The sequence below is a fragment of the Mesoplodon bidens genome, assembly GCF_964165515.1.
Source record: "Mesoplodon bidens genome assembly, chromosome: 1".
Lineage (NCBI taxonomy): Eukaryota > Metazoa > Chordata > Mammalia > Artiodactyla > Ziphiidae > Mesoplodon > Mesoplodon bidens.
The window spans coordinates 113,842,428-113,864,405 of NC_138176.1; the positions used below are offsets into that span (position 1 = coordinate 113,842,428).

General features: G+C 45.3%; 1 protein-coding gene across 2 annotated transcripts in view; it reads right to left on the reverse strand.

The window, feature by feature from the left end:
- Nucleotides 1–1,781: 1,781 nt before the first annotated feature.
- Nucleotides 1,782–21,978, reverse strand: part of NID1 (nidogen 1) — a 96,319-nt gene continuing 76,122 nt past the window's right edge. For both annotated transcript variants that reach the window (XM_081248144.1, XM_081248143.1), the window contains exons 13-20: nucleotides 21,426–21,644; nucleotides 18,715–18,887; nucleotides 14,051–14,177; nucleotides 10,242–10,413; nucleotides 8,225–8,382; nucleotides 5,600–5,723; nucleotides 4,554–4,666; nucleotides 1,782–3,550 (exon numbers count right to left, since the gene is read on the reverse strand). In XM_081248144.1, coding sequence (XP_081104270.1) covers nucleotides 3,429–3,550; nucleotides 4,554–4,666; nucleotides 5,600–5,723; nucleotides 8,225–8,382; nucleotides 10,242–10,413; nucleotides 14,051–14,177; nucleotides 18,715–18,887; nucleotides 21,426–21,644 — 1,208 coding nt within the window. In that variant the 3' untranslated portion in view covers nucleotides 1,782–3,428. The remainder of the gene's footprint in view (nucleotides 3,551–4,553; nucleotides 4,667–5,599; nucleotides 5,724–8,224; nucleotides 8,383–10,241; nucleotides 10,414–14,050; nucleotides 14,178–18,714; nucleotides 18,888–21,425; nucleotides 21,645–21,978) is intronic.

The window sequence follows — 21,978 nt, forward strand, 5'->3', positions numbered from 1 at the left end:
CACATGGGATCTAGTTCCCTGACCAGTGATGGAACCTGGGCCCCCTGCATTGGGAACACAGAGTCCTAGCCAGTGGACCACCAGGGAAGTCCTTCATTTCACTCCTTTGATGCACAAAAGTTTTGAATTTTGATGAAGACCAATTCATCTTTTTCTTTTGTTGCTTGTGCATTTGGTGTCATATGCAAGAAATCATTGCCAAAGCCAAGATCAGGAAGACTTTTCCCTCTGTGCTGGCCTCCAAACAATTAAAAGCAGCAATCAGAACCCACAAATCTGATTTTTGGAGAGCAGTGTTGTTTTTATCACTCACCCTGGCCCTAACAAGCTGCACTAGGAACGTGGGCTGCTGTCCCCACAGCTGAGTGTCTTGGGGCTGAGGGGTGGGTGATGGTTGCCACTATTAAGAGGAAATTGACCAAAATTTATCAGCCTTTCATCGAGCTCTCTCCTGGGTGCTGCAAGCATTCTACTAGACACAGAGTTCCAAAGTACTTCATTCAGACGGCTCCTGCCCATTCAACTGCTGTTTTGACAGATGGATAGATTCCTAAACCTTCCTACTCCACCATCTTCCCTGACATCACCTTTACGATTTTATGACCAGAATAAAACACTGGAAGTTTTAGCCCTAACGTAAGTTGTCCCTGTCAATAAATCCACACTGGCAGGCTGTAACTGATTCTACTATGGTGCCATTTTACAAGCAGGCCTTGACGTACCAGGTCCCTACTCTACAACAACTTCAGCTCTGAGCACCTTGTTCCTGCTATTTCTGAGCCCCCTTCACTCTGTCCAAGTCAATGGTCCATTCTCATCCCCCCAGGGGTCAGCATGGGTGGCACTGCCCATTGGTAGCTGCTTAGAACAGAACGGGGGTCTCACTCTGTGGCCAAGGTCAGGAAGGTATCTTTGTTCCTTCTGGACATGAGGAGGGGAGAAAAGCACAGCTCATCTTCAGAACTGAATCAGGAAACCCTATTGCCTGTAGCTAAAATTTTTCTAAAAAATGAAAACAATGTTTGGGCTTCCTGGTGGCACAGTGGTTGGGAGTCCACCTGCCGATGCAGGGGACACAGGTTCGTGCCCTGGTCCAGGAAGATCCCACATGCCACGGAGCGGCTGGGCCTGTGAGCCACGGCCGCTGAGCCTGCGTGTCCGGAGCCTGTGCTCCGCAATGGGAGAGGCCACAACAGTGAGAGGCCCACGTACCGCAAAAAAAAAAAAAAAAAGAAAAGAAAACAATGTTTAGAAGGGTGATTTGATGTCCATAGTAGAATTAATTTTTAAGTCAAATATCAGCCCCTAAGTTCAGGGACTCACTTGGGAAACAAACCATACCTTATAACACTGGGGACTAAATAGGTTTTGCAGATTAAATGGCTATCTTTCCATTGTAAATCCACCTCCCAAGATTAAATATCTTCATTCATACCAGATAGAGGGAGATTTTTTAACAAAAAAAAAATTTATTTTCTGTACTAATATTTATACAGCTGTAAACTCAAAGAATCATCCAATACTTGTACAAATCTGGGGAACAGTTAATAAGCACCTTCAATGGTTTCCACAGTTTAAGAATTTATCATTTACAAAATTTTAGAATGAGTCTAGTAAAATGAATAAGATAGTTATAAACATTATACAAAGTCATGACAAAACATTTGATATAGAGGGCTCAATATGGAAAGATAAATATAAAATTAAGCTAATTTATGGGGTTGGGCTATATAAAAGACCCATGTGTTCCCCAAACCTTGTGATTCTTGGGGATATATGTGCCTCTCAAAACAAACTCCAATTATTCAAGGAAAGGCTCTCTTGATTCAGGTCTCATGTACTGCAGAAAAGGGGGTGGGAGGGGCTGAGTGTCCTGAGGTTTACAGATAAGAAGAGGGGTCTCTTCCTTAAGGAGAAAAACAGGTATATTCTTCCATGTCAAGTGTATAAGTGTTCTCTGGCAAGGACATACCATTTTTTTCTTTGGCGTTATTAAGAGTTTTTCTCATTGCTATTGTTAAATCTCCTCCTCCACCCTTTCTCTTGGGTTTTCCATTCCTGCTCTTGGTCAATCTCTTTGAGATACTTCTGAGTCTTCTCTACTCCCTTACCCTGATCTTTACTGACTCAAATTCCTTATTCTCAGCTTTCAATCCAAAATTTCTATCATTTTAGGACTCTGGGAAGCAGTTGACAAAAAAAAAACAAGCAAACAAACAAAAAAATCCACTAGCTATATATAGTCAGGAGAGGTTTTCTAAACAAACTATAGAAACATACACATGAAATGTGGCAATGGTCCTTTTAATTACACCAATGAGCAATAAATGGTCTGGATCACTAGTATAAATATTGTTTGGCCCTCCTGGATTGTGATTTTGCATGAGAATACAGCCAGCAAGGGCCATGGATAGAGGGAGAAACAAAGGAGAAGAAAGCTTATGGTTGATTGTAGATTGGATCTCATGGGTGGAGGCCAGAGGTGAGGGACTATAGGGGGTGTCATCACTGGTACCAGCCCCAGCCTGTGTCTCAGATGGGTCTCCATTAGGAGGCTGGACACAGGTGCCAGCAGTGGGGCTGTGCTGCCCCAGAGACCAGATGCTAGGATCCAAGTGCTCTGGTAATCTTTGGTATAATTTAAGGCACATCAATAGAATCCCCATCCTCAAACATCTGACTCTACACATTGAAATTCCTACTACTGGACACTCCTTTGATTTGAGCCTTTGACTACCAAAGACTACTGCTGAAATGCCAATATTTTATCTGGGAGAGGCTGCTCAGTATCATCCACCAAATATCCATGTATCCTTCGGACAGGGTGGGTTTTGACCAAAAAGCAGGGCTTGCTCTCTATAATGTGGGCCTTGGGCAGGATGCAGGTGGTACAGAACTCAGGGGTTAAAAGCCAGGAGTATAAAGAGGGAAACCAGAGCACCAAGATGAAATTGTGGGAGGGCTAACTCCCTCCTTTGCTCACAGCCTTGCCTAGACAATCCTGGCTGGTGTGTTCAGCAGCTGACGGGATGATGGGTATCCCAGAGTGAGGCTGAGCTCGTAAGGCCACAGGGGAGGGGCAGTTCAGGCCTGGGGAGGTTCTGCTCACCACTGGGGTGTTAAGGTTGGGGAAAGTTTCCAGCACCAGGATGGGGCATATAATCCTCACTCAGGGCTGTATAAGCTTGTCTGAGGGTTGGGGTCAGGGAGGTTTTCTGTCTTTGCATAGGAGTAGAGGCTTTCCCATTCCAGAAGTGCAGGGCATATGTTTTGGGGAACAGTGAGGGCAATGCTGTTGGGGCTCAGGCTGGGTTGGCCCTGGACCTGGTGGCCACTTCGCCACCAGGTCAGACAGTTTTCAGTCTGGACCCTTTCAAGTAGGGTCTTGCTGTGAAATACTTTAGAGAGGGAACGAGGCACTCTTGTCTTCATTTCCGCTCAATACAGTCAACGCCCAGGGTATTGTCAGGGCAACGGCAGGTCCTGCTTCCTGGGGTGGCCAAGCAGAGGTGGGTGCAGCCACCATTGTTCACTGAGCAGTAGTTGTGACCTGGAAAAGGCAGAAGTCAGCTCAACAGCTAAGAGACTGGCCTCCATACTAGACCCCCTTTTGGTCTCTGGGAGGCCAAGCTTGTGGGGGCTCCTGGGGAATAGGGAAGGCTGCACAGGGCACTCAGCTCAGCTTATCTATCGGCTGTTTCCTCATCATTAAGGATTTGCCAGATGTGCAAAAACCTTGATTCCTGATCTGGGAGCTATGCAGATTTACCATTGAAGCTATTAAACAGATCTCAGGGAGGGTTTTCCAGCTCTGATCAGAACATGGAGTTGGAATTTTAAAGCACAATGTACTCTTTATGTAGCTTGGCCACTTGACTGGGGGACAGGAGGGAAACCAGGAAGGAGGCTGGGTTAGGGGAGAGAATTTGGAGAGGCAGCCTAACACAGACTCAAGCCAGGCTGCATAGCTCATCCCCGGTTCTGCCATCGTGAGCACCATAAGTGACCGTGTGACTCTGGGCAAGTGCCTTCAGTTTCCTTATGTATAAGGTGAGCATAATAATAGTACCTACCTTGTAGGGTTGCTACAAGGATTAAGTGAACTAGTGGATACAAAGCACTTAGTATGCTAAGTGACTTAATATATGTGATGTACCTAGCTCACAGTAAGTATCACATCCATGTTTGCCTGGTAATTATTATTATTATGAATTATTGTTGTTGCTGTCAGGCCAAATGGATGGATTTTAAAGCAGCAGAGATCCTAACACTGATGTTCCTCCTTGGAACCTGAAGACCGCATACTTTTAGACCCAGCCCAAGAGTCGATACTTTTCCTCACCCTTATCCTCTATCCACTTCATTCCTTAACATTTTCTATTGATTCATCTTGGCTCACCTACTCAATAATGAAGACCCTTGACGGAAGGGACTGTGTCTCACCTGCCATGTGATAAGGGCTATGATAGGCCACACAGGTAGCAGCCAGAGTGTGGGCTCTGAGCCCCAGAGTGCTCCCAGCCCCCTGACCAGTTACAGCACAGGTGAGTTACCTTCGGGACACTGAGACGGGGCGGTGGTGATGCCATACAGCCGGGTCTGTTTGTGGGGATGGAAGGCATCTGTCTCTCTGGAAATAGCAAGATCCACAGCGACCACGGAATTCCTACAGAGCACCAAAAGATGGGAGGTTAAAATACATCTAATGTCTTGAACTTTTCTCTAGGGGGCAGCCTCTTTTGTTGTTTGGGGGATAATTTGGAGGCCATAAACAGATTCGCTGGCCTTGCTTCCTAGCCATCCCTCCCTCTTCCTGGGATGAGACAAGCGTGCAGTTTTCTGGCTTCTTTAAAAAAAAAAAAAAAAAAAAAAAAAAGGACAAAGGTCAGCTAGCTCTTCCCTCCAGCTCTAAATTCCAAGCTGGGAAATCGACTTTCTATACAGATGCCCTTGCCACATCTGCTTACTTGGTTTAACCCCACCTTCCTGCAGGAAGAGCTGGTCAAGAAGGGGCTTTGGGGCCTCCCTGGTGGCGCAGTGGTTGAGAGTCCGCCTGCCGATGCAGGGGATACGGGTTCGTGCCCCGGTCTGGGAGGATCCCATATGCCGCGGAGCGGCTGGGCCCGTGAGCCATGGCCGATGGGCCTGCGCATCCGGAGCCTGTGCTCCGCAGCGGGAGAGGCCACAGCAGTGAGAGGCCCGCATACCGCAAAAAGAAAAAAAAAAAAAAAAAAAAAAAAAAAAGAAGGGGCTTTGGAAATACTGCAGTTTAACAAGTAAAATAAAATAGGGGCATGGAGCCCACCAGCCAAGTGACCGAAGTCGGCTCCTGGGGAGAGAACAGACTTGCTCGGGAAGTCCAAGTCTGCACTTGAAGATGCCCATCAAGGAGCATCCAGATGATACATGGCATCCCCTGCTTCCCTAGAAGCCCTGTCTCCCATTCCTCGCCCTCGTCTCTGACAACCAAAGGGCAAGGCAGAGGGGACACCTCTGGAGGCGGGAAGGTCAAGCCAAGAGGCCACTTGGGAAGGGAGCAGCCTCCAGAGAGGGCGGCAGGGCAGGCCCCCCGGCCCCCACGCTCCAGCTGCTGACGTACGTCTTCCAGTCTGTGTAATACAGATTCTTCCCGAAGCTTGTAACAGCAAAAGGATACTGGAGCCCTTCAAGAACCTTGCGTCTGCTGGGCTGATCGGGCTTCAGGCATTCGGCCTGATGGGTGCCTGTGTGGGGCAAACACAAATCGTCCATTGTTCATACAAGAAATGGCCCCTTTGTGTCCAAAAACGAGAGTAATGAGGGCAAGGGTGAGAGTGAGCGTTACAGGCTCATATCCTAGAGAACACAAGACTTGCTCTTCTAAACTGGAAAGTTGTCCGTTCATCCTCCCTGGCCCCTCATTGATCAATAACCCCTCCATCCAGTACCCATACCTGGTTCTGATGGGGAGACAGAAGCTGGAGCAGAGGAAGAGCACCCCGTTTCACCAAAATTCCTGGGGACTTAGGAACGATGCCATCTTCCAGCTGCTGCTCAAGCCCCTCCTCCTTGAAGCCTCTCCAAACCTCCCCTCCCTGCATTCAGAGCCCTTAGAATTGCCAAGCTGCACAGCCTCGCGTCAATACCCGCATCATGACCAACTTAAGGCTTGGGCTTTCACTTAACTGTGCACACTTTACTCCCTGCATCCCCCGTGGCACCTGACAGTGTCTAGAACAAAGCAGGAACACAAGAGAGACTTGATGGATGAATGACATTCCTCCCCGACTGAGCATCCTGCCCACATCCCTCGCCTGAGGGACACCCCAAATCTGCCCGGGCAGGAGCACACATCAGGGCTGTATTACTTTATCTTCCTTGGCCTCAAGTCCTGCCTAAGCCCTTGGGGACAAGCAGGAGCTACAAGAATGTTAAGTTGTGACTTGCTTAATAGGTATCAGGATGAGGACAGGCTCTGGGGGTCAGCAAACTTTTTCTTAAAGGGCCAGTTAGTAACTAGTTTAGCTTTTGTGAGCCAAGAGGCAAAAACCCAGGACATTATATAAGCATTTATATAACCTTTTATTTATTTATTTTACAGTATCAATCTATTTTATTAATGTAAACAAATATTTTACTGAAAATGTCAAGGTTTAGTTTGTCCCCAGTCTGAAAGGTGGAGTATTTATATCAAATTATTTGGTCTTTGGGAGGAGACTTGACTGTACTGAAAATGAATATGACTAGGCTGAATGTGTGATTTGTACTACATTTCTGAGATGTTCAGATTCTTGCATGTGAAATATAAAATGAGCCTCAGCAGGAGTGTAAGACTAATAAATTTGAGCCAACTAGTTTGTTTGCAAAAAAGTCTATGGATTAAAAAAAATTTTAGATAGCTCTAATGCCAACTGAATTAAGTTGTCATTGTCTTAAATCTGAAACTCTGAAGCATCCTATAATAAGAAATTTTGCATTACCACTTGAGCTTGCCTAAATAGTCTTATAAAAATGCAAATTAAAATACACAGTGTTTTGGAGGCCTTGGTGACATCGTATTATGGCGTAGTACTCAGTTAGAAATGACTATGTAGACTATACACTCAGTAAAAATGGGTAGAGTCCAGAGCACACGATGGCATTGGTAACTGCAGGCAGGCCCATCAAACTTTGCTACCATCTTTTAAAGCACTGTACACAACAAGTACTATTGGATGTGGAGGAATGAGACACCTTCTTTATATCTTTGAAAGTTCTTTTCCCTTTATTTGGCCCTTCTCTTCCTATGTAAGGTGGGAACTTGCCGTGGAGGCTTCCCTGTTTTCCAAGAGGCAAAGAGAATGCATGATCCTGGGCTGCTTCTTTAAGGCTCTTCACTGGGGCTTCTTAAAATGCTTGAGAGAAATGAGTGGAGGGATCGATAGCGCATGGTTGATGGAAGATGCTGATAATTTTGTTGGTGGCAAATAGGAAGCTGAAGCTCCAGCTACATTTTTCTCTCTCCAAACTCCAGAACTCCACACTCCAGAGGCCCTCCTTTCCACATGCTGTATATAACCTTTTAAAATGTAACATTTAAAAATGTGAAAACCGGGGCTTCCCTGGTGGTGCCGTGGTTAAGAATCTGGCTGCCAATGCAGGGGACATGGGTTCGAGCCCTGGTCTGGGAAGATCCCACATGCTGAGGAGCAACTAAGCCTGTGCGCCACAACTACTGAGCCTGTGCTCTAGAGCCCATAGCCACAACTACTGAAGCCACAACTACCGAAGCCCGCGCGCCTAGAGCCCGTGCTCTGCAACAAGAGAAGCCACCTCAATGAAAAGGCCACGCACCACAGCGAAGAGTAGCCCCTACTTGCCACAACTAGAGAAAACCTGTGCACAGCAATGAAGACCCAACACAGCCAAAAATAAAAACAAATAAATTAATTAATTTTTTTTAAATGTGAAAACCATTTATAGCTCCTGGGTTATACCAAGGAGGTTGGATTTGTCCCAAGGCTATAGTTTGCTGACCCCTGACCTGGAAGATTAAGAGCTCTCCCTAGACTGTGTCAAGCCTAGAGAAACAATAAATTTCAGAGCAAAGATATGCAGCTATTGTTTGTGCAGGAAAAAAGCAGTTATCTTATGTTCTCTTCCCCATAACAGATAATCTTGATAGTACAGGGGGTAACAATAATTGTTTGGTAAAAAACAAGGCACTGTTCCAACCCCAGGAGCCAGGCCTGGGGCTTTCCATCACCTGCATCCACCCAGCAGAGTTGAGATGAGTAGGCATCAAAGGTCAGCCCGTTGGGCAAACCCAGGTCATCCTGCACAAGGATCCTCCGGTTTGTGCCATCCATGTAGGAAGTTTCGATTTTGGGGCTATCTCTGTTCCAGTCTGTCCAATAAAGATTCCTGGAGGAGGAAAAGGAGGAGAAAGAGGAAGAAAAATATGAAGATGCATGAGAAAAAGTTCACTTAGAAAACACTTAAGACTCACAGACTTAGAGAATGAACTTATGGTTACCAGAGGGGAAGGGTTGCGGGGAGAGATAGTTAGGGAGTTTGGGATTGACATGTATACACTACTGGTGGCGCAGTGGTTAAGAATCTGCCTGCCAATGCAGGGGACACGGGTTCGAGCCCTGGTCCTGGAGGATCCCACGTGCCACAGAGCAACTAAGCCCGTGCGCCACAACTACTGAGCCTGCACTCTAGAGCCCATGAGCCACAACTACTGAGACTGCGCTCTAGTGCCCGCGAGCCACAACCACTGAGCCTGTGCTCTAGAGCCCATGTGCCACAACTATTAAGTCTGCATGCCACAACTACTGAAGCCCAGGTGCCTAGAGCCCATGCTCTGCAACAAGAGAAGCCACTGCAATGAGAAGCCTGTGCACCACAACAAAGAATAGCCCCTGCTTGATGCAACTAGAGAAAGCCTGCGTGCAGCAATGAAAACGCAACGCGGCCCAAAAATTAATTAATTAATTAATTAATTTAAAAACAATGGATAACCAACAAGACCTACTATATGGCAGAGGGAACTCTGTTCAATATTATGTAACAACCTAAATGGGAAAAGAATTTGAAAAAGAATAGATACATGTATATGTATAACTGAATCACTTTGCTGTACACCTGAAACTGACACAACACTGTAAATCAACTCGACTCTAATAGAAAATAAAAAGTTAAAAAAATAACAAAATCAAAAACAAAATTAAAAAAAAAAACTTTAAAAGAGGGGAATTCTTTGGCGGTCCAGGGGTTAGGACTCTGCGCTTTCACTGCTGAGGGCCTGGGTTCCATCTCTGGTCGGGGAACTAAGATCCTGCAAGTTGCAAGGTGCGGCCAAAAAAAATTAAAATAAAATTTAAAAAATAAAGTTCATTATGGAAAAAAAAACACTTAAAAAGAACCCACGGTGAAGACATTAGCAGACACTGAGACACAGAATGGCTAAAAAGGATCTGCAGGCGTCAAGACATATTTTCCTTTGCAAAGACCCTTGGATTTGGCTCTTCACTTGAATCTTTCTGTTACTCACGACTTCACTCCCCTTAAACATAAGTTACATATTATGTCTCAGTAAAACTGTTTAAAAAAAACCCAGAACACCATAACTGACATAAACACATGGGAATAATTCCCATATGCTGTCACCATACAGGAAGGCACAGCAGACCCAGGGGATGAGGCCCAGAAGCAAGGCTGGCAGAGGCAGTGGTCAAGGCACCTGCTGTCAGACAGGTGGCTGAGTGGCCACAGAACAAGAGGTGTGGTCTCAAAGGGAAGGAGTCAAAGCGTCAAGGAGACACGGGCCTGGTGTGTAAGATGTAGAGCTTGCAGTAAGGGAAAGGGAGAAAAAGCACTGATACGCTGACAAAACCCATAGGGAGGGACTCCAAGGTGTTCATGCTGGGTTGGCCCCCAGGGGGACATTTATGCTACCTTGATACTCTTCTGGGGTCAATACAAGTCAGGTGTTGATTCACATTCAACCCAAGTGGAAATATCCAATTTCTGAGCTGTCAACTTACAAAGGCTCTTGGTAAAAATTGGAAAGTGGAACATGGTATCAAGTCCATGATCACACGTAAACATACTGCCATTTCACCATGGATATCTGTAAGCCACCGACTGTAGACTCACTCATCCTAAACTCATTCATTTCAGGAGAGCAATGCTGGAGTTACAGCTTAACATTTGAGAAAATCCAAAAGGGCAGATGCAAATAAAAGAGATGCACACACAGATTTACGCAAAGATACCCTCTCACGGAATCCGTTACGATGCCTCTGGGATTCACCAAATCAGTCTCAAACAGCACCCGGCGTTGGGTCCCATCCAGCTTTGCAACTTCTATCCGATCCAGGTGAGAATCCGTCCAGAAGATGTTGCGGCCAAGATGGTCAAGAGCAATGCCTTCTGGGCTTCCAAGATCTAGAAGCAAACACCAAACACTCCTGATTTTTTTTAAAGCAAGTAAGATGAGGTTTTTCTGATTACTCAGTGCTATTTCACCTGGCATCCAATCCTTGCACTTTGAAAAAACAAATGGGAGTGTTAAATGCTTGTTGTTTAAGATAAGTAACACTTAGTGCCAAATTGAAAAATGCTACTCATTCCCTCGATGGACATCTACCCTGTGCACTACATTGGGAGCCAGGCCCATAAAGATGCTGAAGCTGTGGCCCTGCCTTCAAGAAGAAGCCCACAGCCAATCACAGTTCAGACTGAGTTCCAGGTTCTGTGGGAACATGAAGGAGGGACACTGGACTCAGCATGGGGAGACCAGGGAAGGATTCCTGGAGGAGATAACACCTCCTAAAGCTGGCTCCTGCAGAAACAATAGGACTTTGTCAGGCAAAGATCCTGGATAAAGGTTTTCCAGGTAGTGGGACCAGCACATAGGTCTAAAGGAAGAATAGACATGGCCTGAAGTAAACCGTATGTCATTTTGCGTGGCTGGAGACCCCGAGGGTGGAGGGTGGCCAGAGATGAAGTTAGCATGCCCGTGTTAATGAGCTTAGAGCTTATCCCTTATCCCTTATGCAAAGGGGAGGCACAGGAAGATCTGAAGGTGGGAACAGGACAGATTTACCTTATTCATCAATGGGGAAAAAAGGTCATTTCAGAGAAATAATATATGTAAGAAATCACAGCTGTTATTACTTTTATACAAGTATTAGGATTACAAAGAAGGGATATCAGGAATTGTGAATAGCACCCAGAAGTCCTACTAGGCTATAAGCAACTGATTTCCAAGCCAGGGGTTGCCACAGCCTAAGCTGACTGCAGTGGGAACCTTCAACACCCACCTAACCCAATCAGGAGTTCAAGATTGCAATGGTTTCCTGACTAGAACTACAATCAAGTTAAAAGCTAAAACCCCACCAGGGTTTTACTGGTGTCATCTGGGATTCTTTCCCCTCTGCTGATTATAGAATCGAAGGTCATCTAGTACAGCTGGAAGTGGAAACAGGAAGGGGGAGAGCCGAGGATGGAGCTACACTGCCCCAGGGGCCTGGTACGAGGAAACCAACCCAGCACTGTTTTTTTTTTTCTTCTTTCTTTCTTTCTTTGGTTGTATTGGGTCTTATTTGTGGCAGGCGGGCTCCTTAGTTGCGGCTCGCTGGCTTCTTAGTTGTGGCAGGTGCAGCATTATGTTCTTTCATCAATAGAGAAGCAATCCCAACCTTCAGCCCCCTCCGTATCGGCTTTCACTAGACCCCTAATACAATCATGGCTGTGAATGCTGGCAATGTCTAAGCCCCCTCAAAGGACCCCCACCAGGCGAAGTTATTAAGAATTAAAAACAGCAGTTTCTAATTTTAAACAAGTTCTTTATTGTTCTAACCAAAAGTAAAGATTTATAAAGTATTAAAATATTGTCCATGTCCCTAGAGGCAAAGGGATGGTGAGATTGAACTCCAAAGGCCCCTTTCAACTTTCAGACAATATCAGAAGAAATCATTCTGAGGTATATTTGGAATGAGTACATCCTGTCTGAGAGGCATGAGCTATTCAGACACACACAGAACAGTGGGACCAGGGAAGGCTGTTCAATGAGCGTCTCTTTACGAGTTCCAGGAAGGAACTCCGTGTCATGTTGTCTCTTTATAAACAGCCCTGATCTTGACGTCAAACCCAAGAGCAACCATACCTCCTTCCCCAACCAGGAAAATACTTCTTTATGGGATAAGGAGCCAAAGGAAAGGCCTGGAAAACCTCATCCTTTGCTGTGAGTCAGGGCAAGATGGGAAGATGTCAGGGCAATATATTCCACACTGCTTATGTTGAAAGGAAACAGATGACGATACTTATCAAAGATATTTGGCTAGGACTTTAACTCAAGGAAAGACAGAGAAAGCCAGGATTCAGACGCTATGAAATTAAGAAGAAAAAGAAAAGATACACACTGCCATTTTCACTCACTAGGAATGTACCAACACATACCATGATGAAGATGTAAGTAGAAGTTTTTTTCTCTCTTTTTGAAATTTAAAAAAAAAATGTATCCCTAGGGATCTTTCTTCTACAGAGATCACATTCTGATTTAATTCTGTGTTTTCACAGTGGGCTTTTGTCTGGAATGTTTCTTACTGGGCTTAAAGCTTTCTTGGATGATTATCAGTTCCAAAAGCAACAGGAAATAGCAAACGATGACCTACTCCCCTCTTCCACTGGGTTTTGAAGTCAAATCACAGATAATAGCAACAACATTTTTAACAGTGATAAGATGCAAAAAGGCATTTTCAAACTTCTGTTCATTAAAGCAAGCCATGAAAACTAGCAGACATTATTTAAATAGCATACTGGATTCCAGAAAAGGATTTGAGGTCTATGTCCAAAGTCAGACATATTTAACTCAACCTCAGTTTAATTCCTGCTACATCATCTCTTCTGAAGGAGCCAAGGAAGGAAAAACATGCCCCAGGGGCTACTCCACAGGCACAGGGACCCTTCCAGAGTACCAATTTCTAGGGAAATGTTAAATTGGAAATTAGAAAATCTACACTTGGCCCCAAGTAAAAAGAAATACCAAAGAGGCTCATATATTTTAAGGATGTATCTCTGATTTGAGTGTTCTGCAGAGGAAACAAGATGATTTTACACAGCAAATATCATTGGCATGACAATGTCTTTTGATTGAAAATATCTGCAAGTCAGCTGATGAGTCACAGACTTAGTAATGTGTAATATTTGACCTTTTCAGTACAGGAGAATTTTTAGAGGCCCGTGGATTTTTGTCATAATGGACTTGAATCTTGATAAAACATATCTACCTAAAATAGCCTTGACTTGTTGAAGGTAGGCATTAACATAATAGAGTCCTTGGCTTAAATCAGCATCCATAAGTTAAGGAATTGAGGTTAAAGGTTGAGGGGTAAGCTGTGCCAAAGTGCCATGTGCTTTATCATCAGTGATGCAACAAAAACAGAAATGTCTGTAAGAGTTCAGCCTGATTTTCTGTACTCTTCTGGCAATCTGAGCAAGGTCCAGTGGGGGTGAGGTAGAAGAGAGGAGACCCACCGCACCGTGAGATTACAGGTTGAACTGACAACCCTTCAACTGGAAAACTGTCTTGGGAATAGACTCACTTCTCAGGGACAATATTTGCCAATATGCTTGTGATCCTCCCATCTTTACGATTTATCTGCTTATTGCCTGATGGACCACCCGCCCTGGGGCAGACAGTCTGAGAATCAGTTCTAGGCTCAGCAGCCAGAGGGTGAAATGTATATCCAAACTGGATGGTTAAGTTTGGCCTTTATTATTCCTTAAAACTGGCTACAGAAGTTTTCAGAGACAGGCATGGACACTTACCCTGTTTTAATTTTATTCTCCTTAGGCTAGCAAGAAATCCCAGCTAAGATGTTCATGATTTAGTGATGAGTCCTCAGAGGACTCTCCAGAGAAGGCTGGAAAGGGCGATGTTTGAGGTTGAGAACCCAGCCCCTCTCAGATTACCATATCCTGTAAACAATCGTACACCGCAGCCCTCCGCTCTCTCCCAAGAGCCACGTGGGCTGCTAGAAGCAAAACCGAAAAGGAAGACTGACATTTGCTTGCCCACCTTGTCGAATGATGGTGCTTGGCTCTCCACCATGCAGACTGGCTCTCCCAATGGAAGGCTGACTGATGTCGGTCCAGTAAACCATCTTGTCCACACAGTCGAAGGCCAGTCCAATGATGACTTTATCCTGGAAGTGCAGACCAGTGGTGAGAGTGGTCCACCTACTAGTGAATGATGATGGTGGGACTCTTTCCTGTGCTTAGAGGCATTTAGATACGTTTTGAAATGAATTGTCTTCAAGTCTTTGTCTTTTTTTTTTTTTTTGGCTGTGCCACGCAGCATACAAGATCTTAGTTCCCCGACTAGGGATCAAACCCATGCCCCCTGCAGAGGAAGTGTGGAGTCCTAACCACTGGACCACCAGGGAAGTCCCTCTTTTGTCCATTTTAAAAATTAAATTATTGAGTTGAAGGAGTTCTTTATATATTTCAGATAAAAATCTGTTGTCATACACATATATATATGTATGTATATGTATATTTTCTCTCAGTAAGCAGCACTTTTTCATTTTCTTAATGATGTTTTTGGAGAGCAAAATTTTAAATTTGTATTAAGTGCAATTTTATTTTTCTTTATGGCTAATGCTTTTTGTATATCATCTAAGAAATCTTTGCCCAACTGAAAATCATAAAAATTAAATAAAAGACATAAATATTGGAAAGGAAGAGGTAAAATCACTCTATTTTAAGACTATGATTATTTATGTAGAAATTCCTGGGAAATCTATAGTAATATTTTAACTAAAAATTGAATCTAGCAAAGTTGCAGCATCCAAGGTCAAAGTAAAATTGTATTTCTACATACCAGCAAAAAGTAGAATTTTAAAATAATAATGTTTATAATAGCAGCAAAATCTTTAAGAATAAGTATTTTAAAATGTACAAGATTCTATACTGAATACTATAAAACATTGTAGAGTGAAATTAAAGAAGACCCAAATAAATGAAGAGATGTTAGTTTAATGGATCATAAGATTTAATATTGCTAAGATATCCTAAATAGAGTTTAGGATATCCCTAAATAGAGTTAAAGATCCAGTGCTATCCATATCAAAATCCCAGCAGGCTTTTCTTTTCTTTTCTTTCCTTTCCTTTCCTTTCCTTTTCTTTTCTTTTTGGTAGAAACTTATAAGCTTACTCTAAAATGTATATGGAAATGCAAAGTGAGGTCCTGGGGACCACAGAAGTATAAGACCAGGATACTCTTTTACTGGGAGAATCAGGGTTATCAGCAGACACTTGCCCTCCAAAAGTCATGTCATAAGGGAACAGAGATCCTTACCATACACCATATACAAAAATTAGCTCAAAACGAAGCGAAAGTCTAAATGTAAGAGCTAAAAATACAAAACTCTTAGAAGAAAACATAGTTGAAAGCCTCATTACATTGGATTTGGCAATAATTTCTTGGATATGACATCAAAAGCAAAAATAGATAAATTGGATCTTATCAAAATTAAAAACTTTTGTTCAGTAAAAGACACAATCAACAAAATGAAAAGGCAACCAACCCATGGAAGGTGATAAAATATTTGCAAATCATGTAACTGATAAGGGGTTGATAGAGTATATAAAGAACTCCTACAACTCAGTAACAATAAGAACAAAACAACCCAATTACAAAATGGGCAAAGGATATGAACAGACATTTTTCCAAAGATATATAAATTGTCCATAAGTATATGACAAGATGTTAACATCACTAATCATTAGAGAAATGCAAATCAAAACCACAATGAGATACCACTTTACACATATTAGGATGGCTACAATTAAAAAACAGAAAATAATAAGTGTTGACAAAGTAGAAGGGAAATTGGAAACTTTGTGCTCTGGTGGTGGGAATGCAAAATGGTGCAGTGCTAAGGAAAACCGTATAGTGGTTCCTCAAAAAATTAAAAATAGAAATACCATGTAATTCCAGGTCTTGTTTATATACAAAAGAAGTGAAAGCAAGGACTTGAACAGATGTTTGTAAATCCATGTACATAGCAACACTATTCACAATAGCCAAAAGGTGGAAGCAGCCCAAGTTCTCCACTGATGGATGAATGGATAAACAAAATGTGATACATCCATATAATGGAATATAATTCAGCCTTAAAAAGGAAGGAAATTCTGACACATGCTACAACATGGATGAAATTTGAAGATATTATAGTAAATAAAGTAAACCAGTTACGAAAGGGCAAATACTGTATGATTCCACTTATAGGAGGTCCCTAGAACAGGCAAATTCATAGAGATAGAAAGTAGAAGGGGATGCAAAGGGCTGGCAGGGGAGGAGGGAGTTATTATTGAATGGATCCAGAGTTTTAGTTTGGGATGATGAAAAAGGTTCCGGAGATAGATGGTGATGATGGTTGTACTTAATGCCACAGTGGCATTAGCTACAGTTAAAATAGCTAAATGGTAAAGATAGATAGATAGATAGATAGATACATACATACATACATACATACATAGAAGGACAGACAGATAGATGATACATAGATAGGAAGGACACAGTGAATATTTATAATGTTGTTTCAGCACTCTCCCTCCACTGATCCCATCTCAATTTCCTGCTTTTCATAGCCTCATTTGGCATTTAAGCCTCTCCCCTTGGTCTTGGGGGAAAACGACTTTCACACGGAGTTTAACCCACTCCCACTACCCGGGAGTGTGTGCTAGTGGATAGAGGAAGAATGATGATTATCCCTTGAGGGATTTGTGCTTCAGTGAGGCAACAGGAAATCACAAAGATCACTTACACATTTGTTCAGCAAATATTTTTCAAGGGCCAAGCACTGTTTGGGATCTGCAAATACCCCTGTGAAACAAACACCTCCACGAAATAGACGGACAATGCCTGATCTTGCTGTGCTCATATTCTTGGTGGGAAGAGATACATCAGACATAGAACATGTACCCTGATATACAATGTTTCGAGTAGTGCTGGGTGCCTGATGAAAGACAAAGCAGGGTAGGTGGAGGCTGCAGTCTGGATAGGGCAGCCAGGACAGGTTTCTCTAAGAGCTGATGTGCCAGCAGAAATTCAAATGACATGTGGCAGTGAACCATGCAAGTGTCTGGAATGAGAGAACTCCGGGCAGGGGGACAGCAAGTGCAAAGGCCCTGAGGTGGGAGTGTGCATGGTGAGTTGAGGACCAGCTAGAAGGCCAGAAGGCTGCAGCCGGTGAGTGAGGGGGCAGTGGTAGGGAATGGGGTGGGAGAGGTAGCCGGATGCCATGGAAAGAACTGGATTTTTTTCTGGGTGAAGGGAACCCATCAGAGGGTTTTGTGTTGGGGAAGAACATGAATCCAATCACGGCTGCTTTGCAGGAGGCTTTTGAAAAGCATTTTTACCATGGATGGACCTAGAGATTATCATCTCTAGTAAGTTAGTAAGTCAGAAAGAGAAAGACAAATACCATATGATATCATTTATATGTGGAATCTAAAATATGACACAAATGAGCTTATCTATGAAACAGAAACAGACTCACAGACAGAGAACAGACATGTGATTGCCAACGGGGATGTGATGGGGTGAAGGAATGAGAGTTTGGGATGAGCAGACACAAACAAGTACATGGATAAACAAAAAGGATAAACAACAATGGATAAACAAGGTCCTACTGTAGAGCACAGGGAACTATATTCAATATCCTATGATAAAACATAATGGAAAAGAACATGAAAAAGAATGTGTATATATATATATATATATATATGTATAACTGAATCAGTGCTGTAGAGCAGAAATTAACACAATGTTGTAAATCAACTATACTTCAATAACATAAATTTTTTTAAAAAGAAGCATTTTTATTTTGCAGACTTTTTTTGATCATGTTTCCTCCCTGGTCAAAAAGAAGAGGGGGTATGGCGGTGTGCAGAGATCCATGCAGGAAGAGAAAATAGGGCAGGTGGGAAAGACAGGGGAGTAGGGAAAGGAAGATGAGAAGAAAGTAACATTTCTACCCGGAATCTTTACGCAGGCTCTGCAACCAGCACTGAGGGGTAATGAGGATTCCTGCTGGACTTTCATCTCTAAGAGCTGGTAGCCCACTCGCTGCTACTTCTTCACTCCTTAGAGGACCCTGACGGCCCCCACTGCCCTGGCAACGCTGAGTCCACAGCCAGAAGCCTCCACCAGGTCTCAGGTTTGGTTTCCAGGCAGGAGGTCAGGATCCCAGACAGAAAAGCTCCTCAAAAGTGTCTGACCTCTAACTAATGGACAAAAATTCCTCGACTCACAAAATGCATCTTTGAAGCTTTGGAAAGCTCTGGTGACTTACTGCCTCTGGGCAGACAGGCGCATCTTGAGCTGAGCGGCTGCCGAAAGATGAGTCACGTTGCTAATTTAGCAGGGATGGCAACATCAAACCTGGCAGATGCTCGCAGACAAGAGAGCAAACTCCCGTGCCGCGCCCACCTGAGGGGTCAGATACCAAAGGGGTCTCTCTGGAAGGCCTCCTGTTTCTGCTCCCACCCTCGAGCCTCACGGGGGTGCTTAGGAATACAGTGGCCCCATTTAGAGGTGGACACCCAGGGTCACACAGAATGAAGAGGTCCTGGGTCCAGGGGTCCAGCCCTGGTCCCTGGGCTGACTGCACCCTGCTCGTTGCTCCAGGCCACTGAAGCAGAAATTGTCACCAAGTGCCATCGGCCAGCACTCACCGGGGCATGAAGCAGCGCCTTGGCTTCTGTCTTGGTCATGGTGTTTCCCTCCAGGGGGAGGTGCTCTATCTTCCCGGTCTGGGCGAAGAGTAGGTGGGTCCCAGGTGGCAGGGGGATCACGGCGGTAGGAACTGAGGGTCCGTAGTGAACCGGGGGAGCCACTGTACTCAGACCTGGGTGGTGGGAGATGGCAATGAGTAAGGCCCGCGTGCAGTAGGAATGCACAAACGCACGCGTGCGGGCGTGTGCACCGACTCACACACATGTGCCCACACCGGGTCACGTCACCTTCATGGCACCACAAACTGCACCGTCACACGTGCACATTTAATATCCGAAAGCTCAAGGAGCAAAAAGACTTCAGTCAATCAAAGGGCATTTGTGATGAAGATGATGCAGGGCCAGAGTTTAACATCAAAGGTCGATTGGAAAAAAACAATGGCTCAGTTTCCCCCTTAATGGAACTAACCTGGCTATCGGTGCCCTGCTCTGCACACGGGCTGCAGCAGTGAACAAAAACAATGCAACAGCAGCAACCCTGAAACCCTGGCCACAGGGAGCTCACACCCCAGCAGGAAGCTGCTGAGTATTTTCATGCTCGAGGAGACCATCTGAGTGGACTAGCCCCACTCACCCCATCCCACGGGGGTGGGAGGGTCTCAGATGCCACAAACGGGAACACAGGCGTTCTGGGCTTTCCAGAACAAAATGATGGGCAGGGCTAATCCTCCATCAGACTCGGCCTTGCCTCCTATCTGCTGACCTGGTGACCCAGCATAGCTCCCGGCTCACCTGACCAGAGAATGTCCCAGGAGGGGACAGGCAGCCTGTACTGCGGGTAAGGAACATGCAGTGGCTGTCGGGAAACCTGGGCCCCAGACCTGGCCCTGACACTCGCTGTGTGGACACGTCGTGGACCTTCCTGAGCTCGTTTCCTGCTCTCTGAAGTGAGAGAACGGGACCAGGTCATCACCTAGCTCATTTTCAGTTCTTTTCTCTTGTCCATCTTGCCTGTTTTACCCAATCAATGATATAAATCAATCTGGTGGACCTTTTTAATATCTCTGGAATCTATCCCTCCAAACTCACTGACAGCACCTCAGGTCAGACCCTCGCCGTTTCTCACCTGGATTAATTAGAAATACTGCAATTAATTAATTGCACCCGCATCCCCACAACCAGGGCCTCACTCCTCCCTTTCAGCTCTTCTAAAACTGAAACCTGGTCACATCAGCACCTGCTTGAAACCCTTCCTGGGCTCCCTCAGGACCAATCCAGACCCCTCAGCAGGGCACCTGATGTCCTTACCTCCATTCTGCTCCCCTCCCACAGGACACAGACCCCTGGGGGTTTCTTTCCTGCCTCTCTGCCTGTTCCTGCTGCCTGGACCATGGGTCTCCTCAACCCCTGCTCCCCAGCGCAGCTGACCCTGTTCCAAACCTCGGTTCTCACAGTACTGCTCTGCAAAGCGTTCCTGGGCTAGCCCACGACCCCCCAAGCCACTGTGCTTCCTGGCCCACCTACTCTCTCTTAAGGTTCCTTTCCCTACCCTGCACCTGTTTACCTGTCCTCTGAGGTTCTGGGGCTGGCGCTGGGGCTTCCCTCTGTGGGCTGCCAGCACTGACCACACCAATCTGACACTCAGTTAATGCTGGCTGGCTGGCGTAATGAAGTTTGTGAGTGATCACTTCTCACTCTTTTTTTTGGCCTCCCTTCGCAGCGTGTGGGATCTTAGTTCCCCGACCAGGGATTGAACCCATGCCTCCCTGTACGGGAAGCGCGGAGTCTTAACCACTGGACCGCCAGGAAGTCCCTGTGAGTGATCACTGCTTACTCAGCAGCCTCTTAGCAGCTTTGAGAAACTATCTGGTAGGGGATCAGTTTATGATTATTAGCTGAATGGAGAATGGAGAGGCAAGGATTGATTGTATTAGATTTTGGTAATTTGTGACAATTACCATTTTCTATGCCTGTGACAGAATTTTAGAGCTGAGAAGCATCCTAGAGATTATTTTGCTTGAGTCCGATGTTGAGGCCGAGGATGCTGAGACTCAGGCAAGTATCTGTCCAGTGTCACACAGCCTGGCCCCCAGCTCAGCGCCTTCCCACCGTCATGGACTGTCACAGAACTATCTTGCAGAAACCTTTGCGGCTGTTTGCTCCTGGCATTCTAAATGGACCGAGTACCTAAAAGTCCAGGAGCAACTGTGAAAGAGGCAAGTGTACCAGGAGGAGAACAGTTCCACGCCTGAGTAAGCCCCTCCATGCCTGGGGAGGGGCTCCGGTTGGTCTCTCCCGTTCCTGCGCTGTGTGCCAGCCGCTGGAATGCTGGGCCACCCACTGCAAGGTTTACTCAGGGACCCCTGAGCACACACCCTCTCTGCTACCAGTTGCAGCCTCAGTGCAGCGGGTCCTGCCCATCATTTGCACAGAACAGGTGTGCACAAAACAAGAAGAGGAAAGGGTAAGAGGGAGGAGAGGGAAAGTGGGGAGAGAGATGGTGAGGGTGGGCAAGTGATGGGGAGATGGAAAAGGGGGCTACAGAGGGGAGAAAGGGAGGGAGGGACGGGCTTCGAGCCAGTGGTGCAGGTCAGGATTTAGGGCAGGCAGAAAGTGCCAACTGCACCTTTGGCAAGGGTCCCCGGCAAGGGTCCCCAGCGATGCTTGCAGGTGCTGAGACTTCCTGTCTCCAGCACTGTCCTCTGACTTACACGGTGGCCTCATCCCGGGTGTGGTCCTGGTGCCCTCCACCTCGCGGCCGTCGCGGTCCACACACCAGCAGTAGCCAGTGCTGCCGTGGCACTGGGTGGGCGCGTAGTGTCCGTGCTCATCACACTCGGGAACAAACAGTCCCGGAGGCCGGGGACGCTGGGGGTCTACCGCCCCGAGGATGTGTTCTCGTTCATGCTGGCATCGGGTTTTCTCCACTTCTATTAAAGAGGCGAGCAAAAGGAGGGTCATCAGCTCAAGTCCCCATATCCATCTCAGAACCTCAGGAGCTGCCTGTTCACTACTGAGTTTCGTTTCATTAATTTAAAAAAAATTTTAATTTATTTTTATTGAAGTATAGTTGATTTACAATGTTATATTAGTTTCAGGTGTACAACATAGTGATTCAAAATTTTTATAGATTATACTCCATTTCAAGTTATTATAAAATATTGGCTATACTCCCTATGCTGTACAATATATCCTTATAGCTTATTTAAAATTTTTTTTTTTTTTTTTTTTGCAGTACGCGGGCCTCTCACCGCCGCGGCCCCT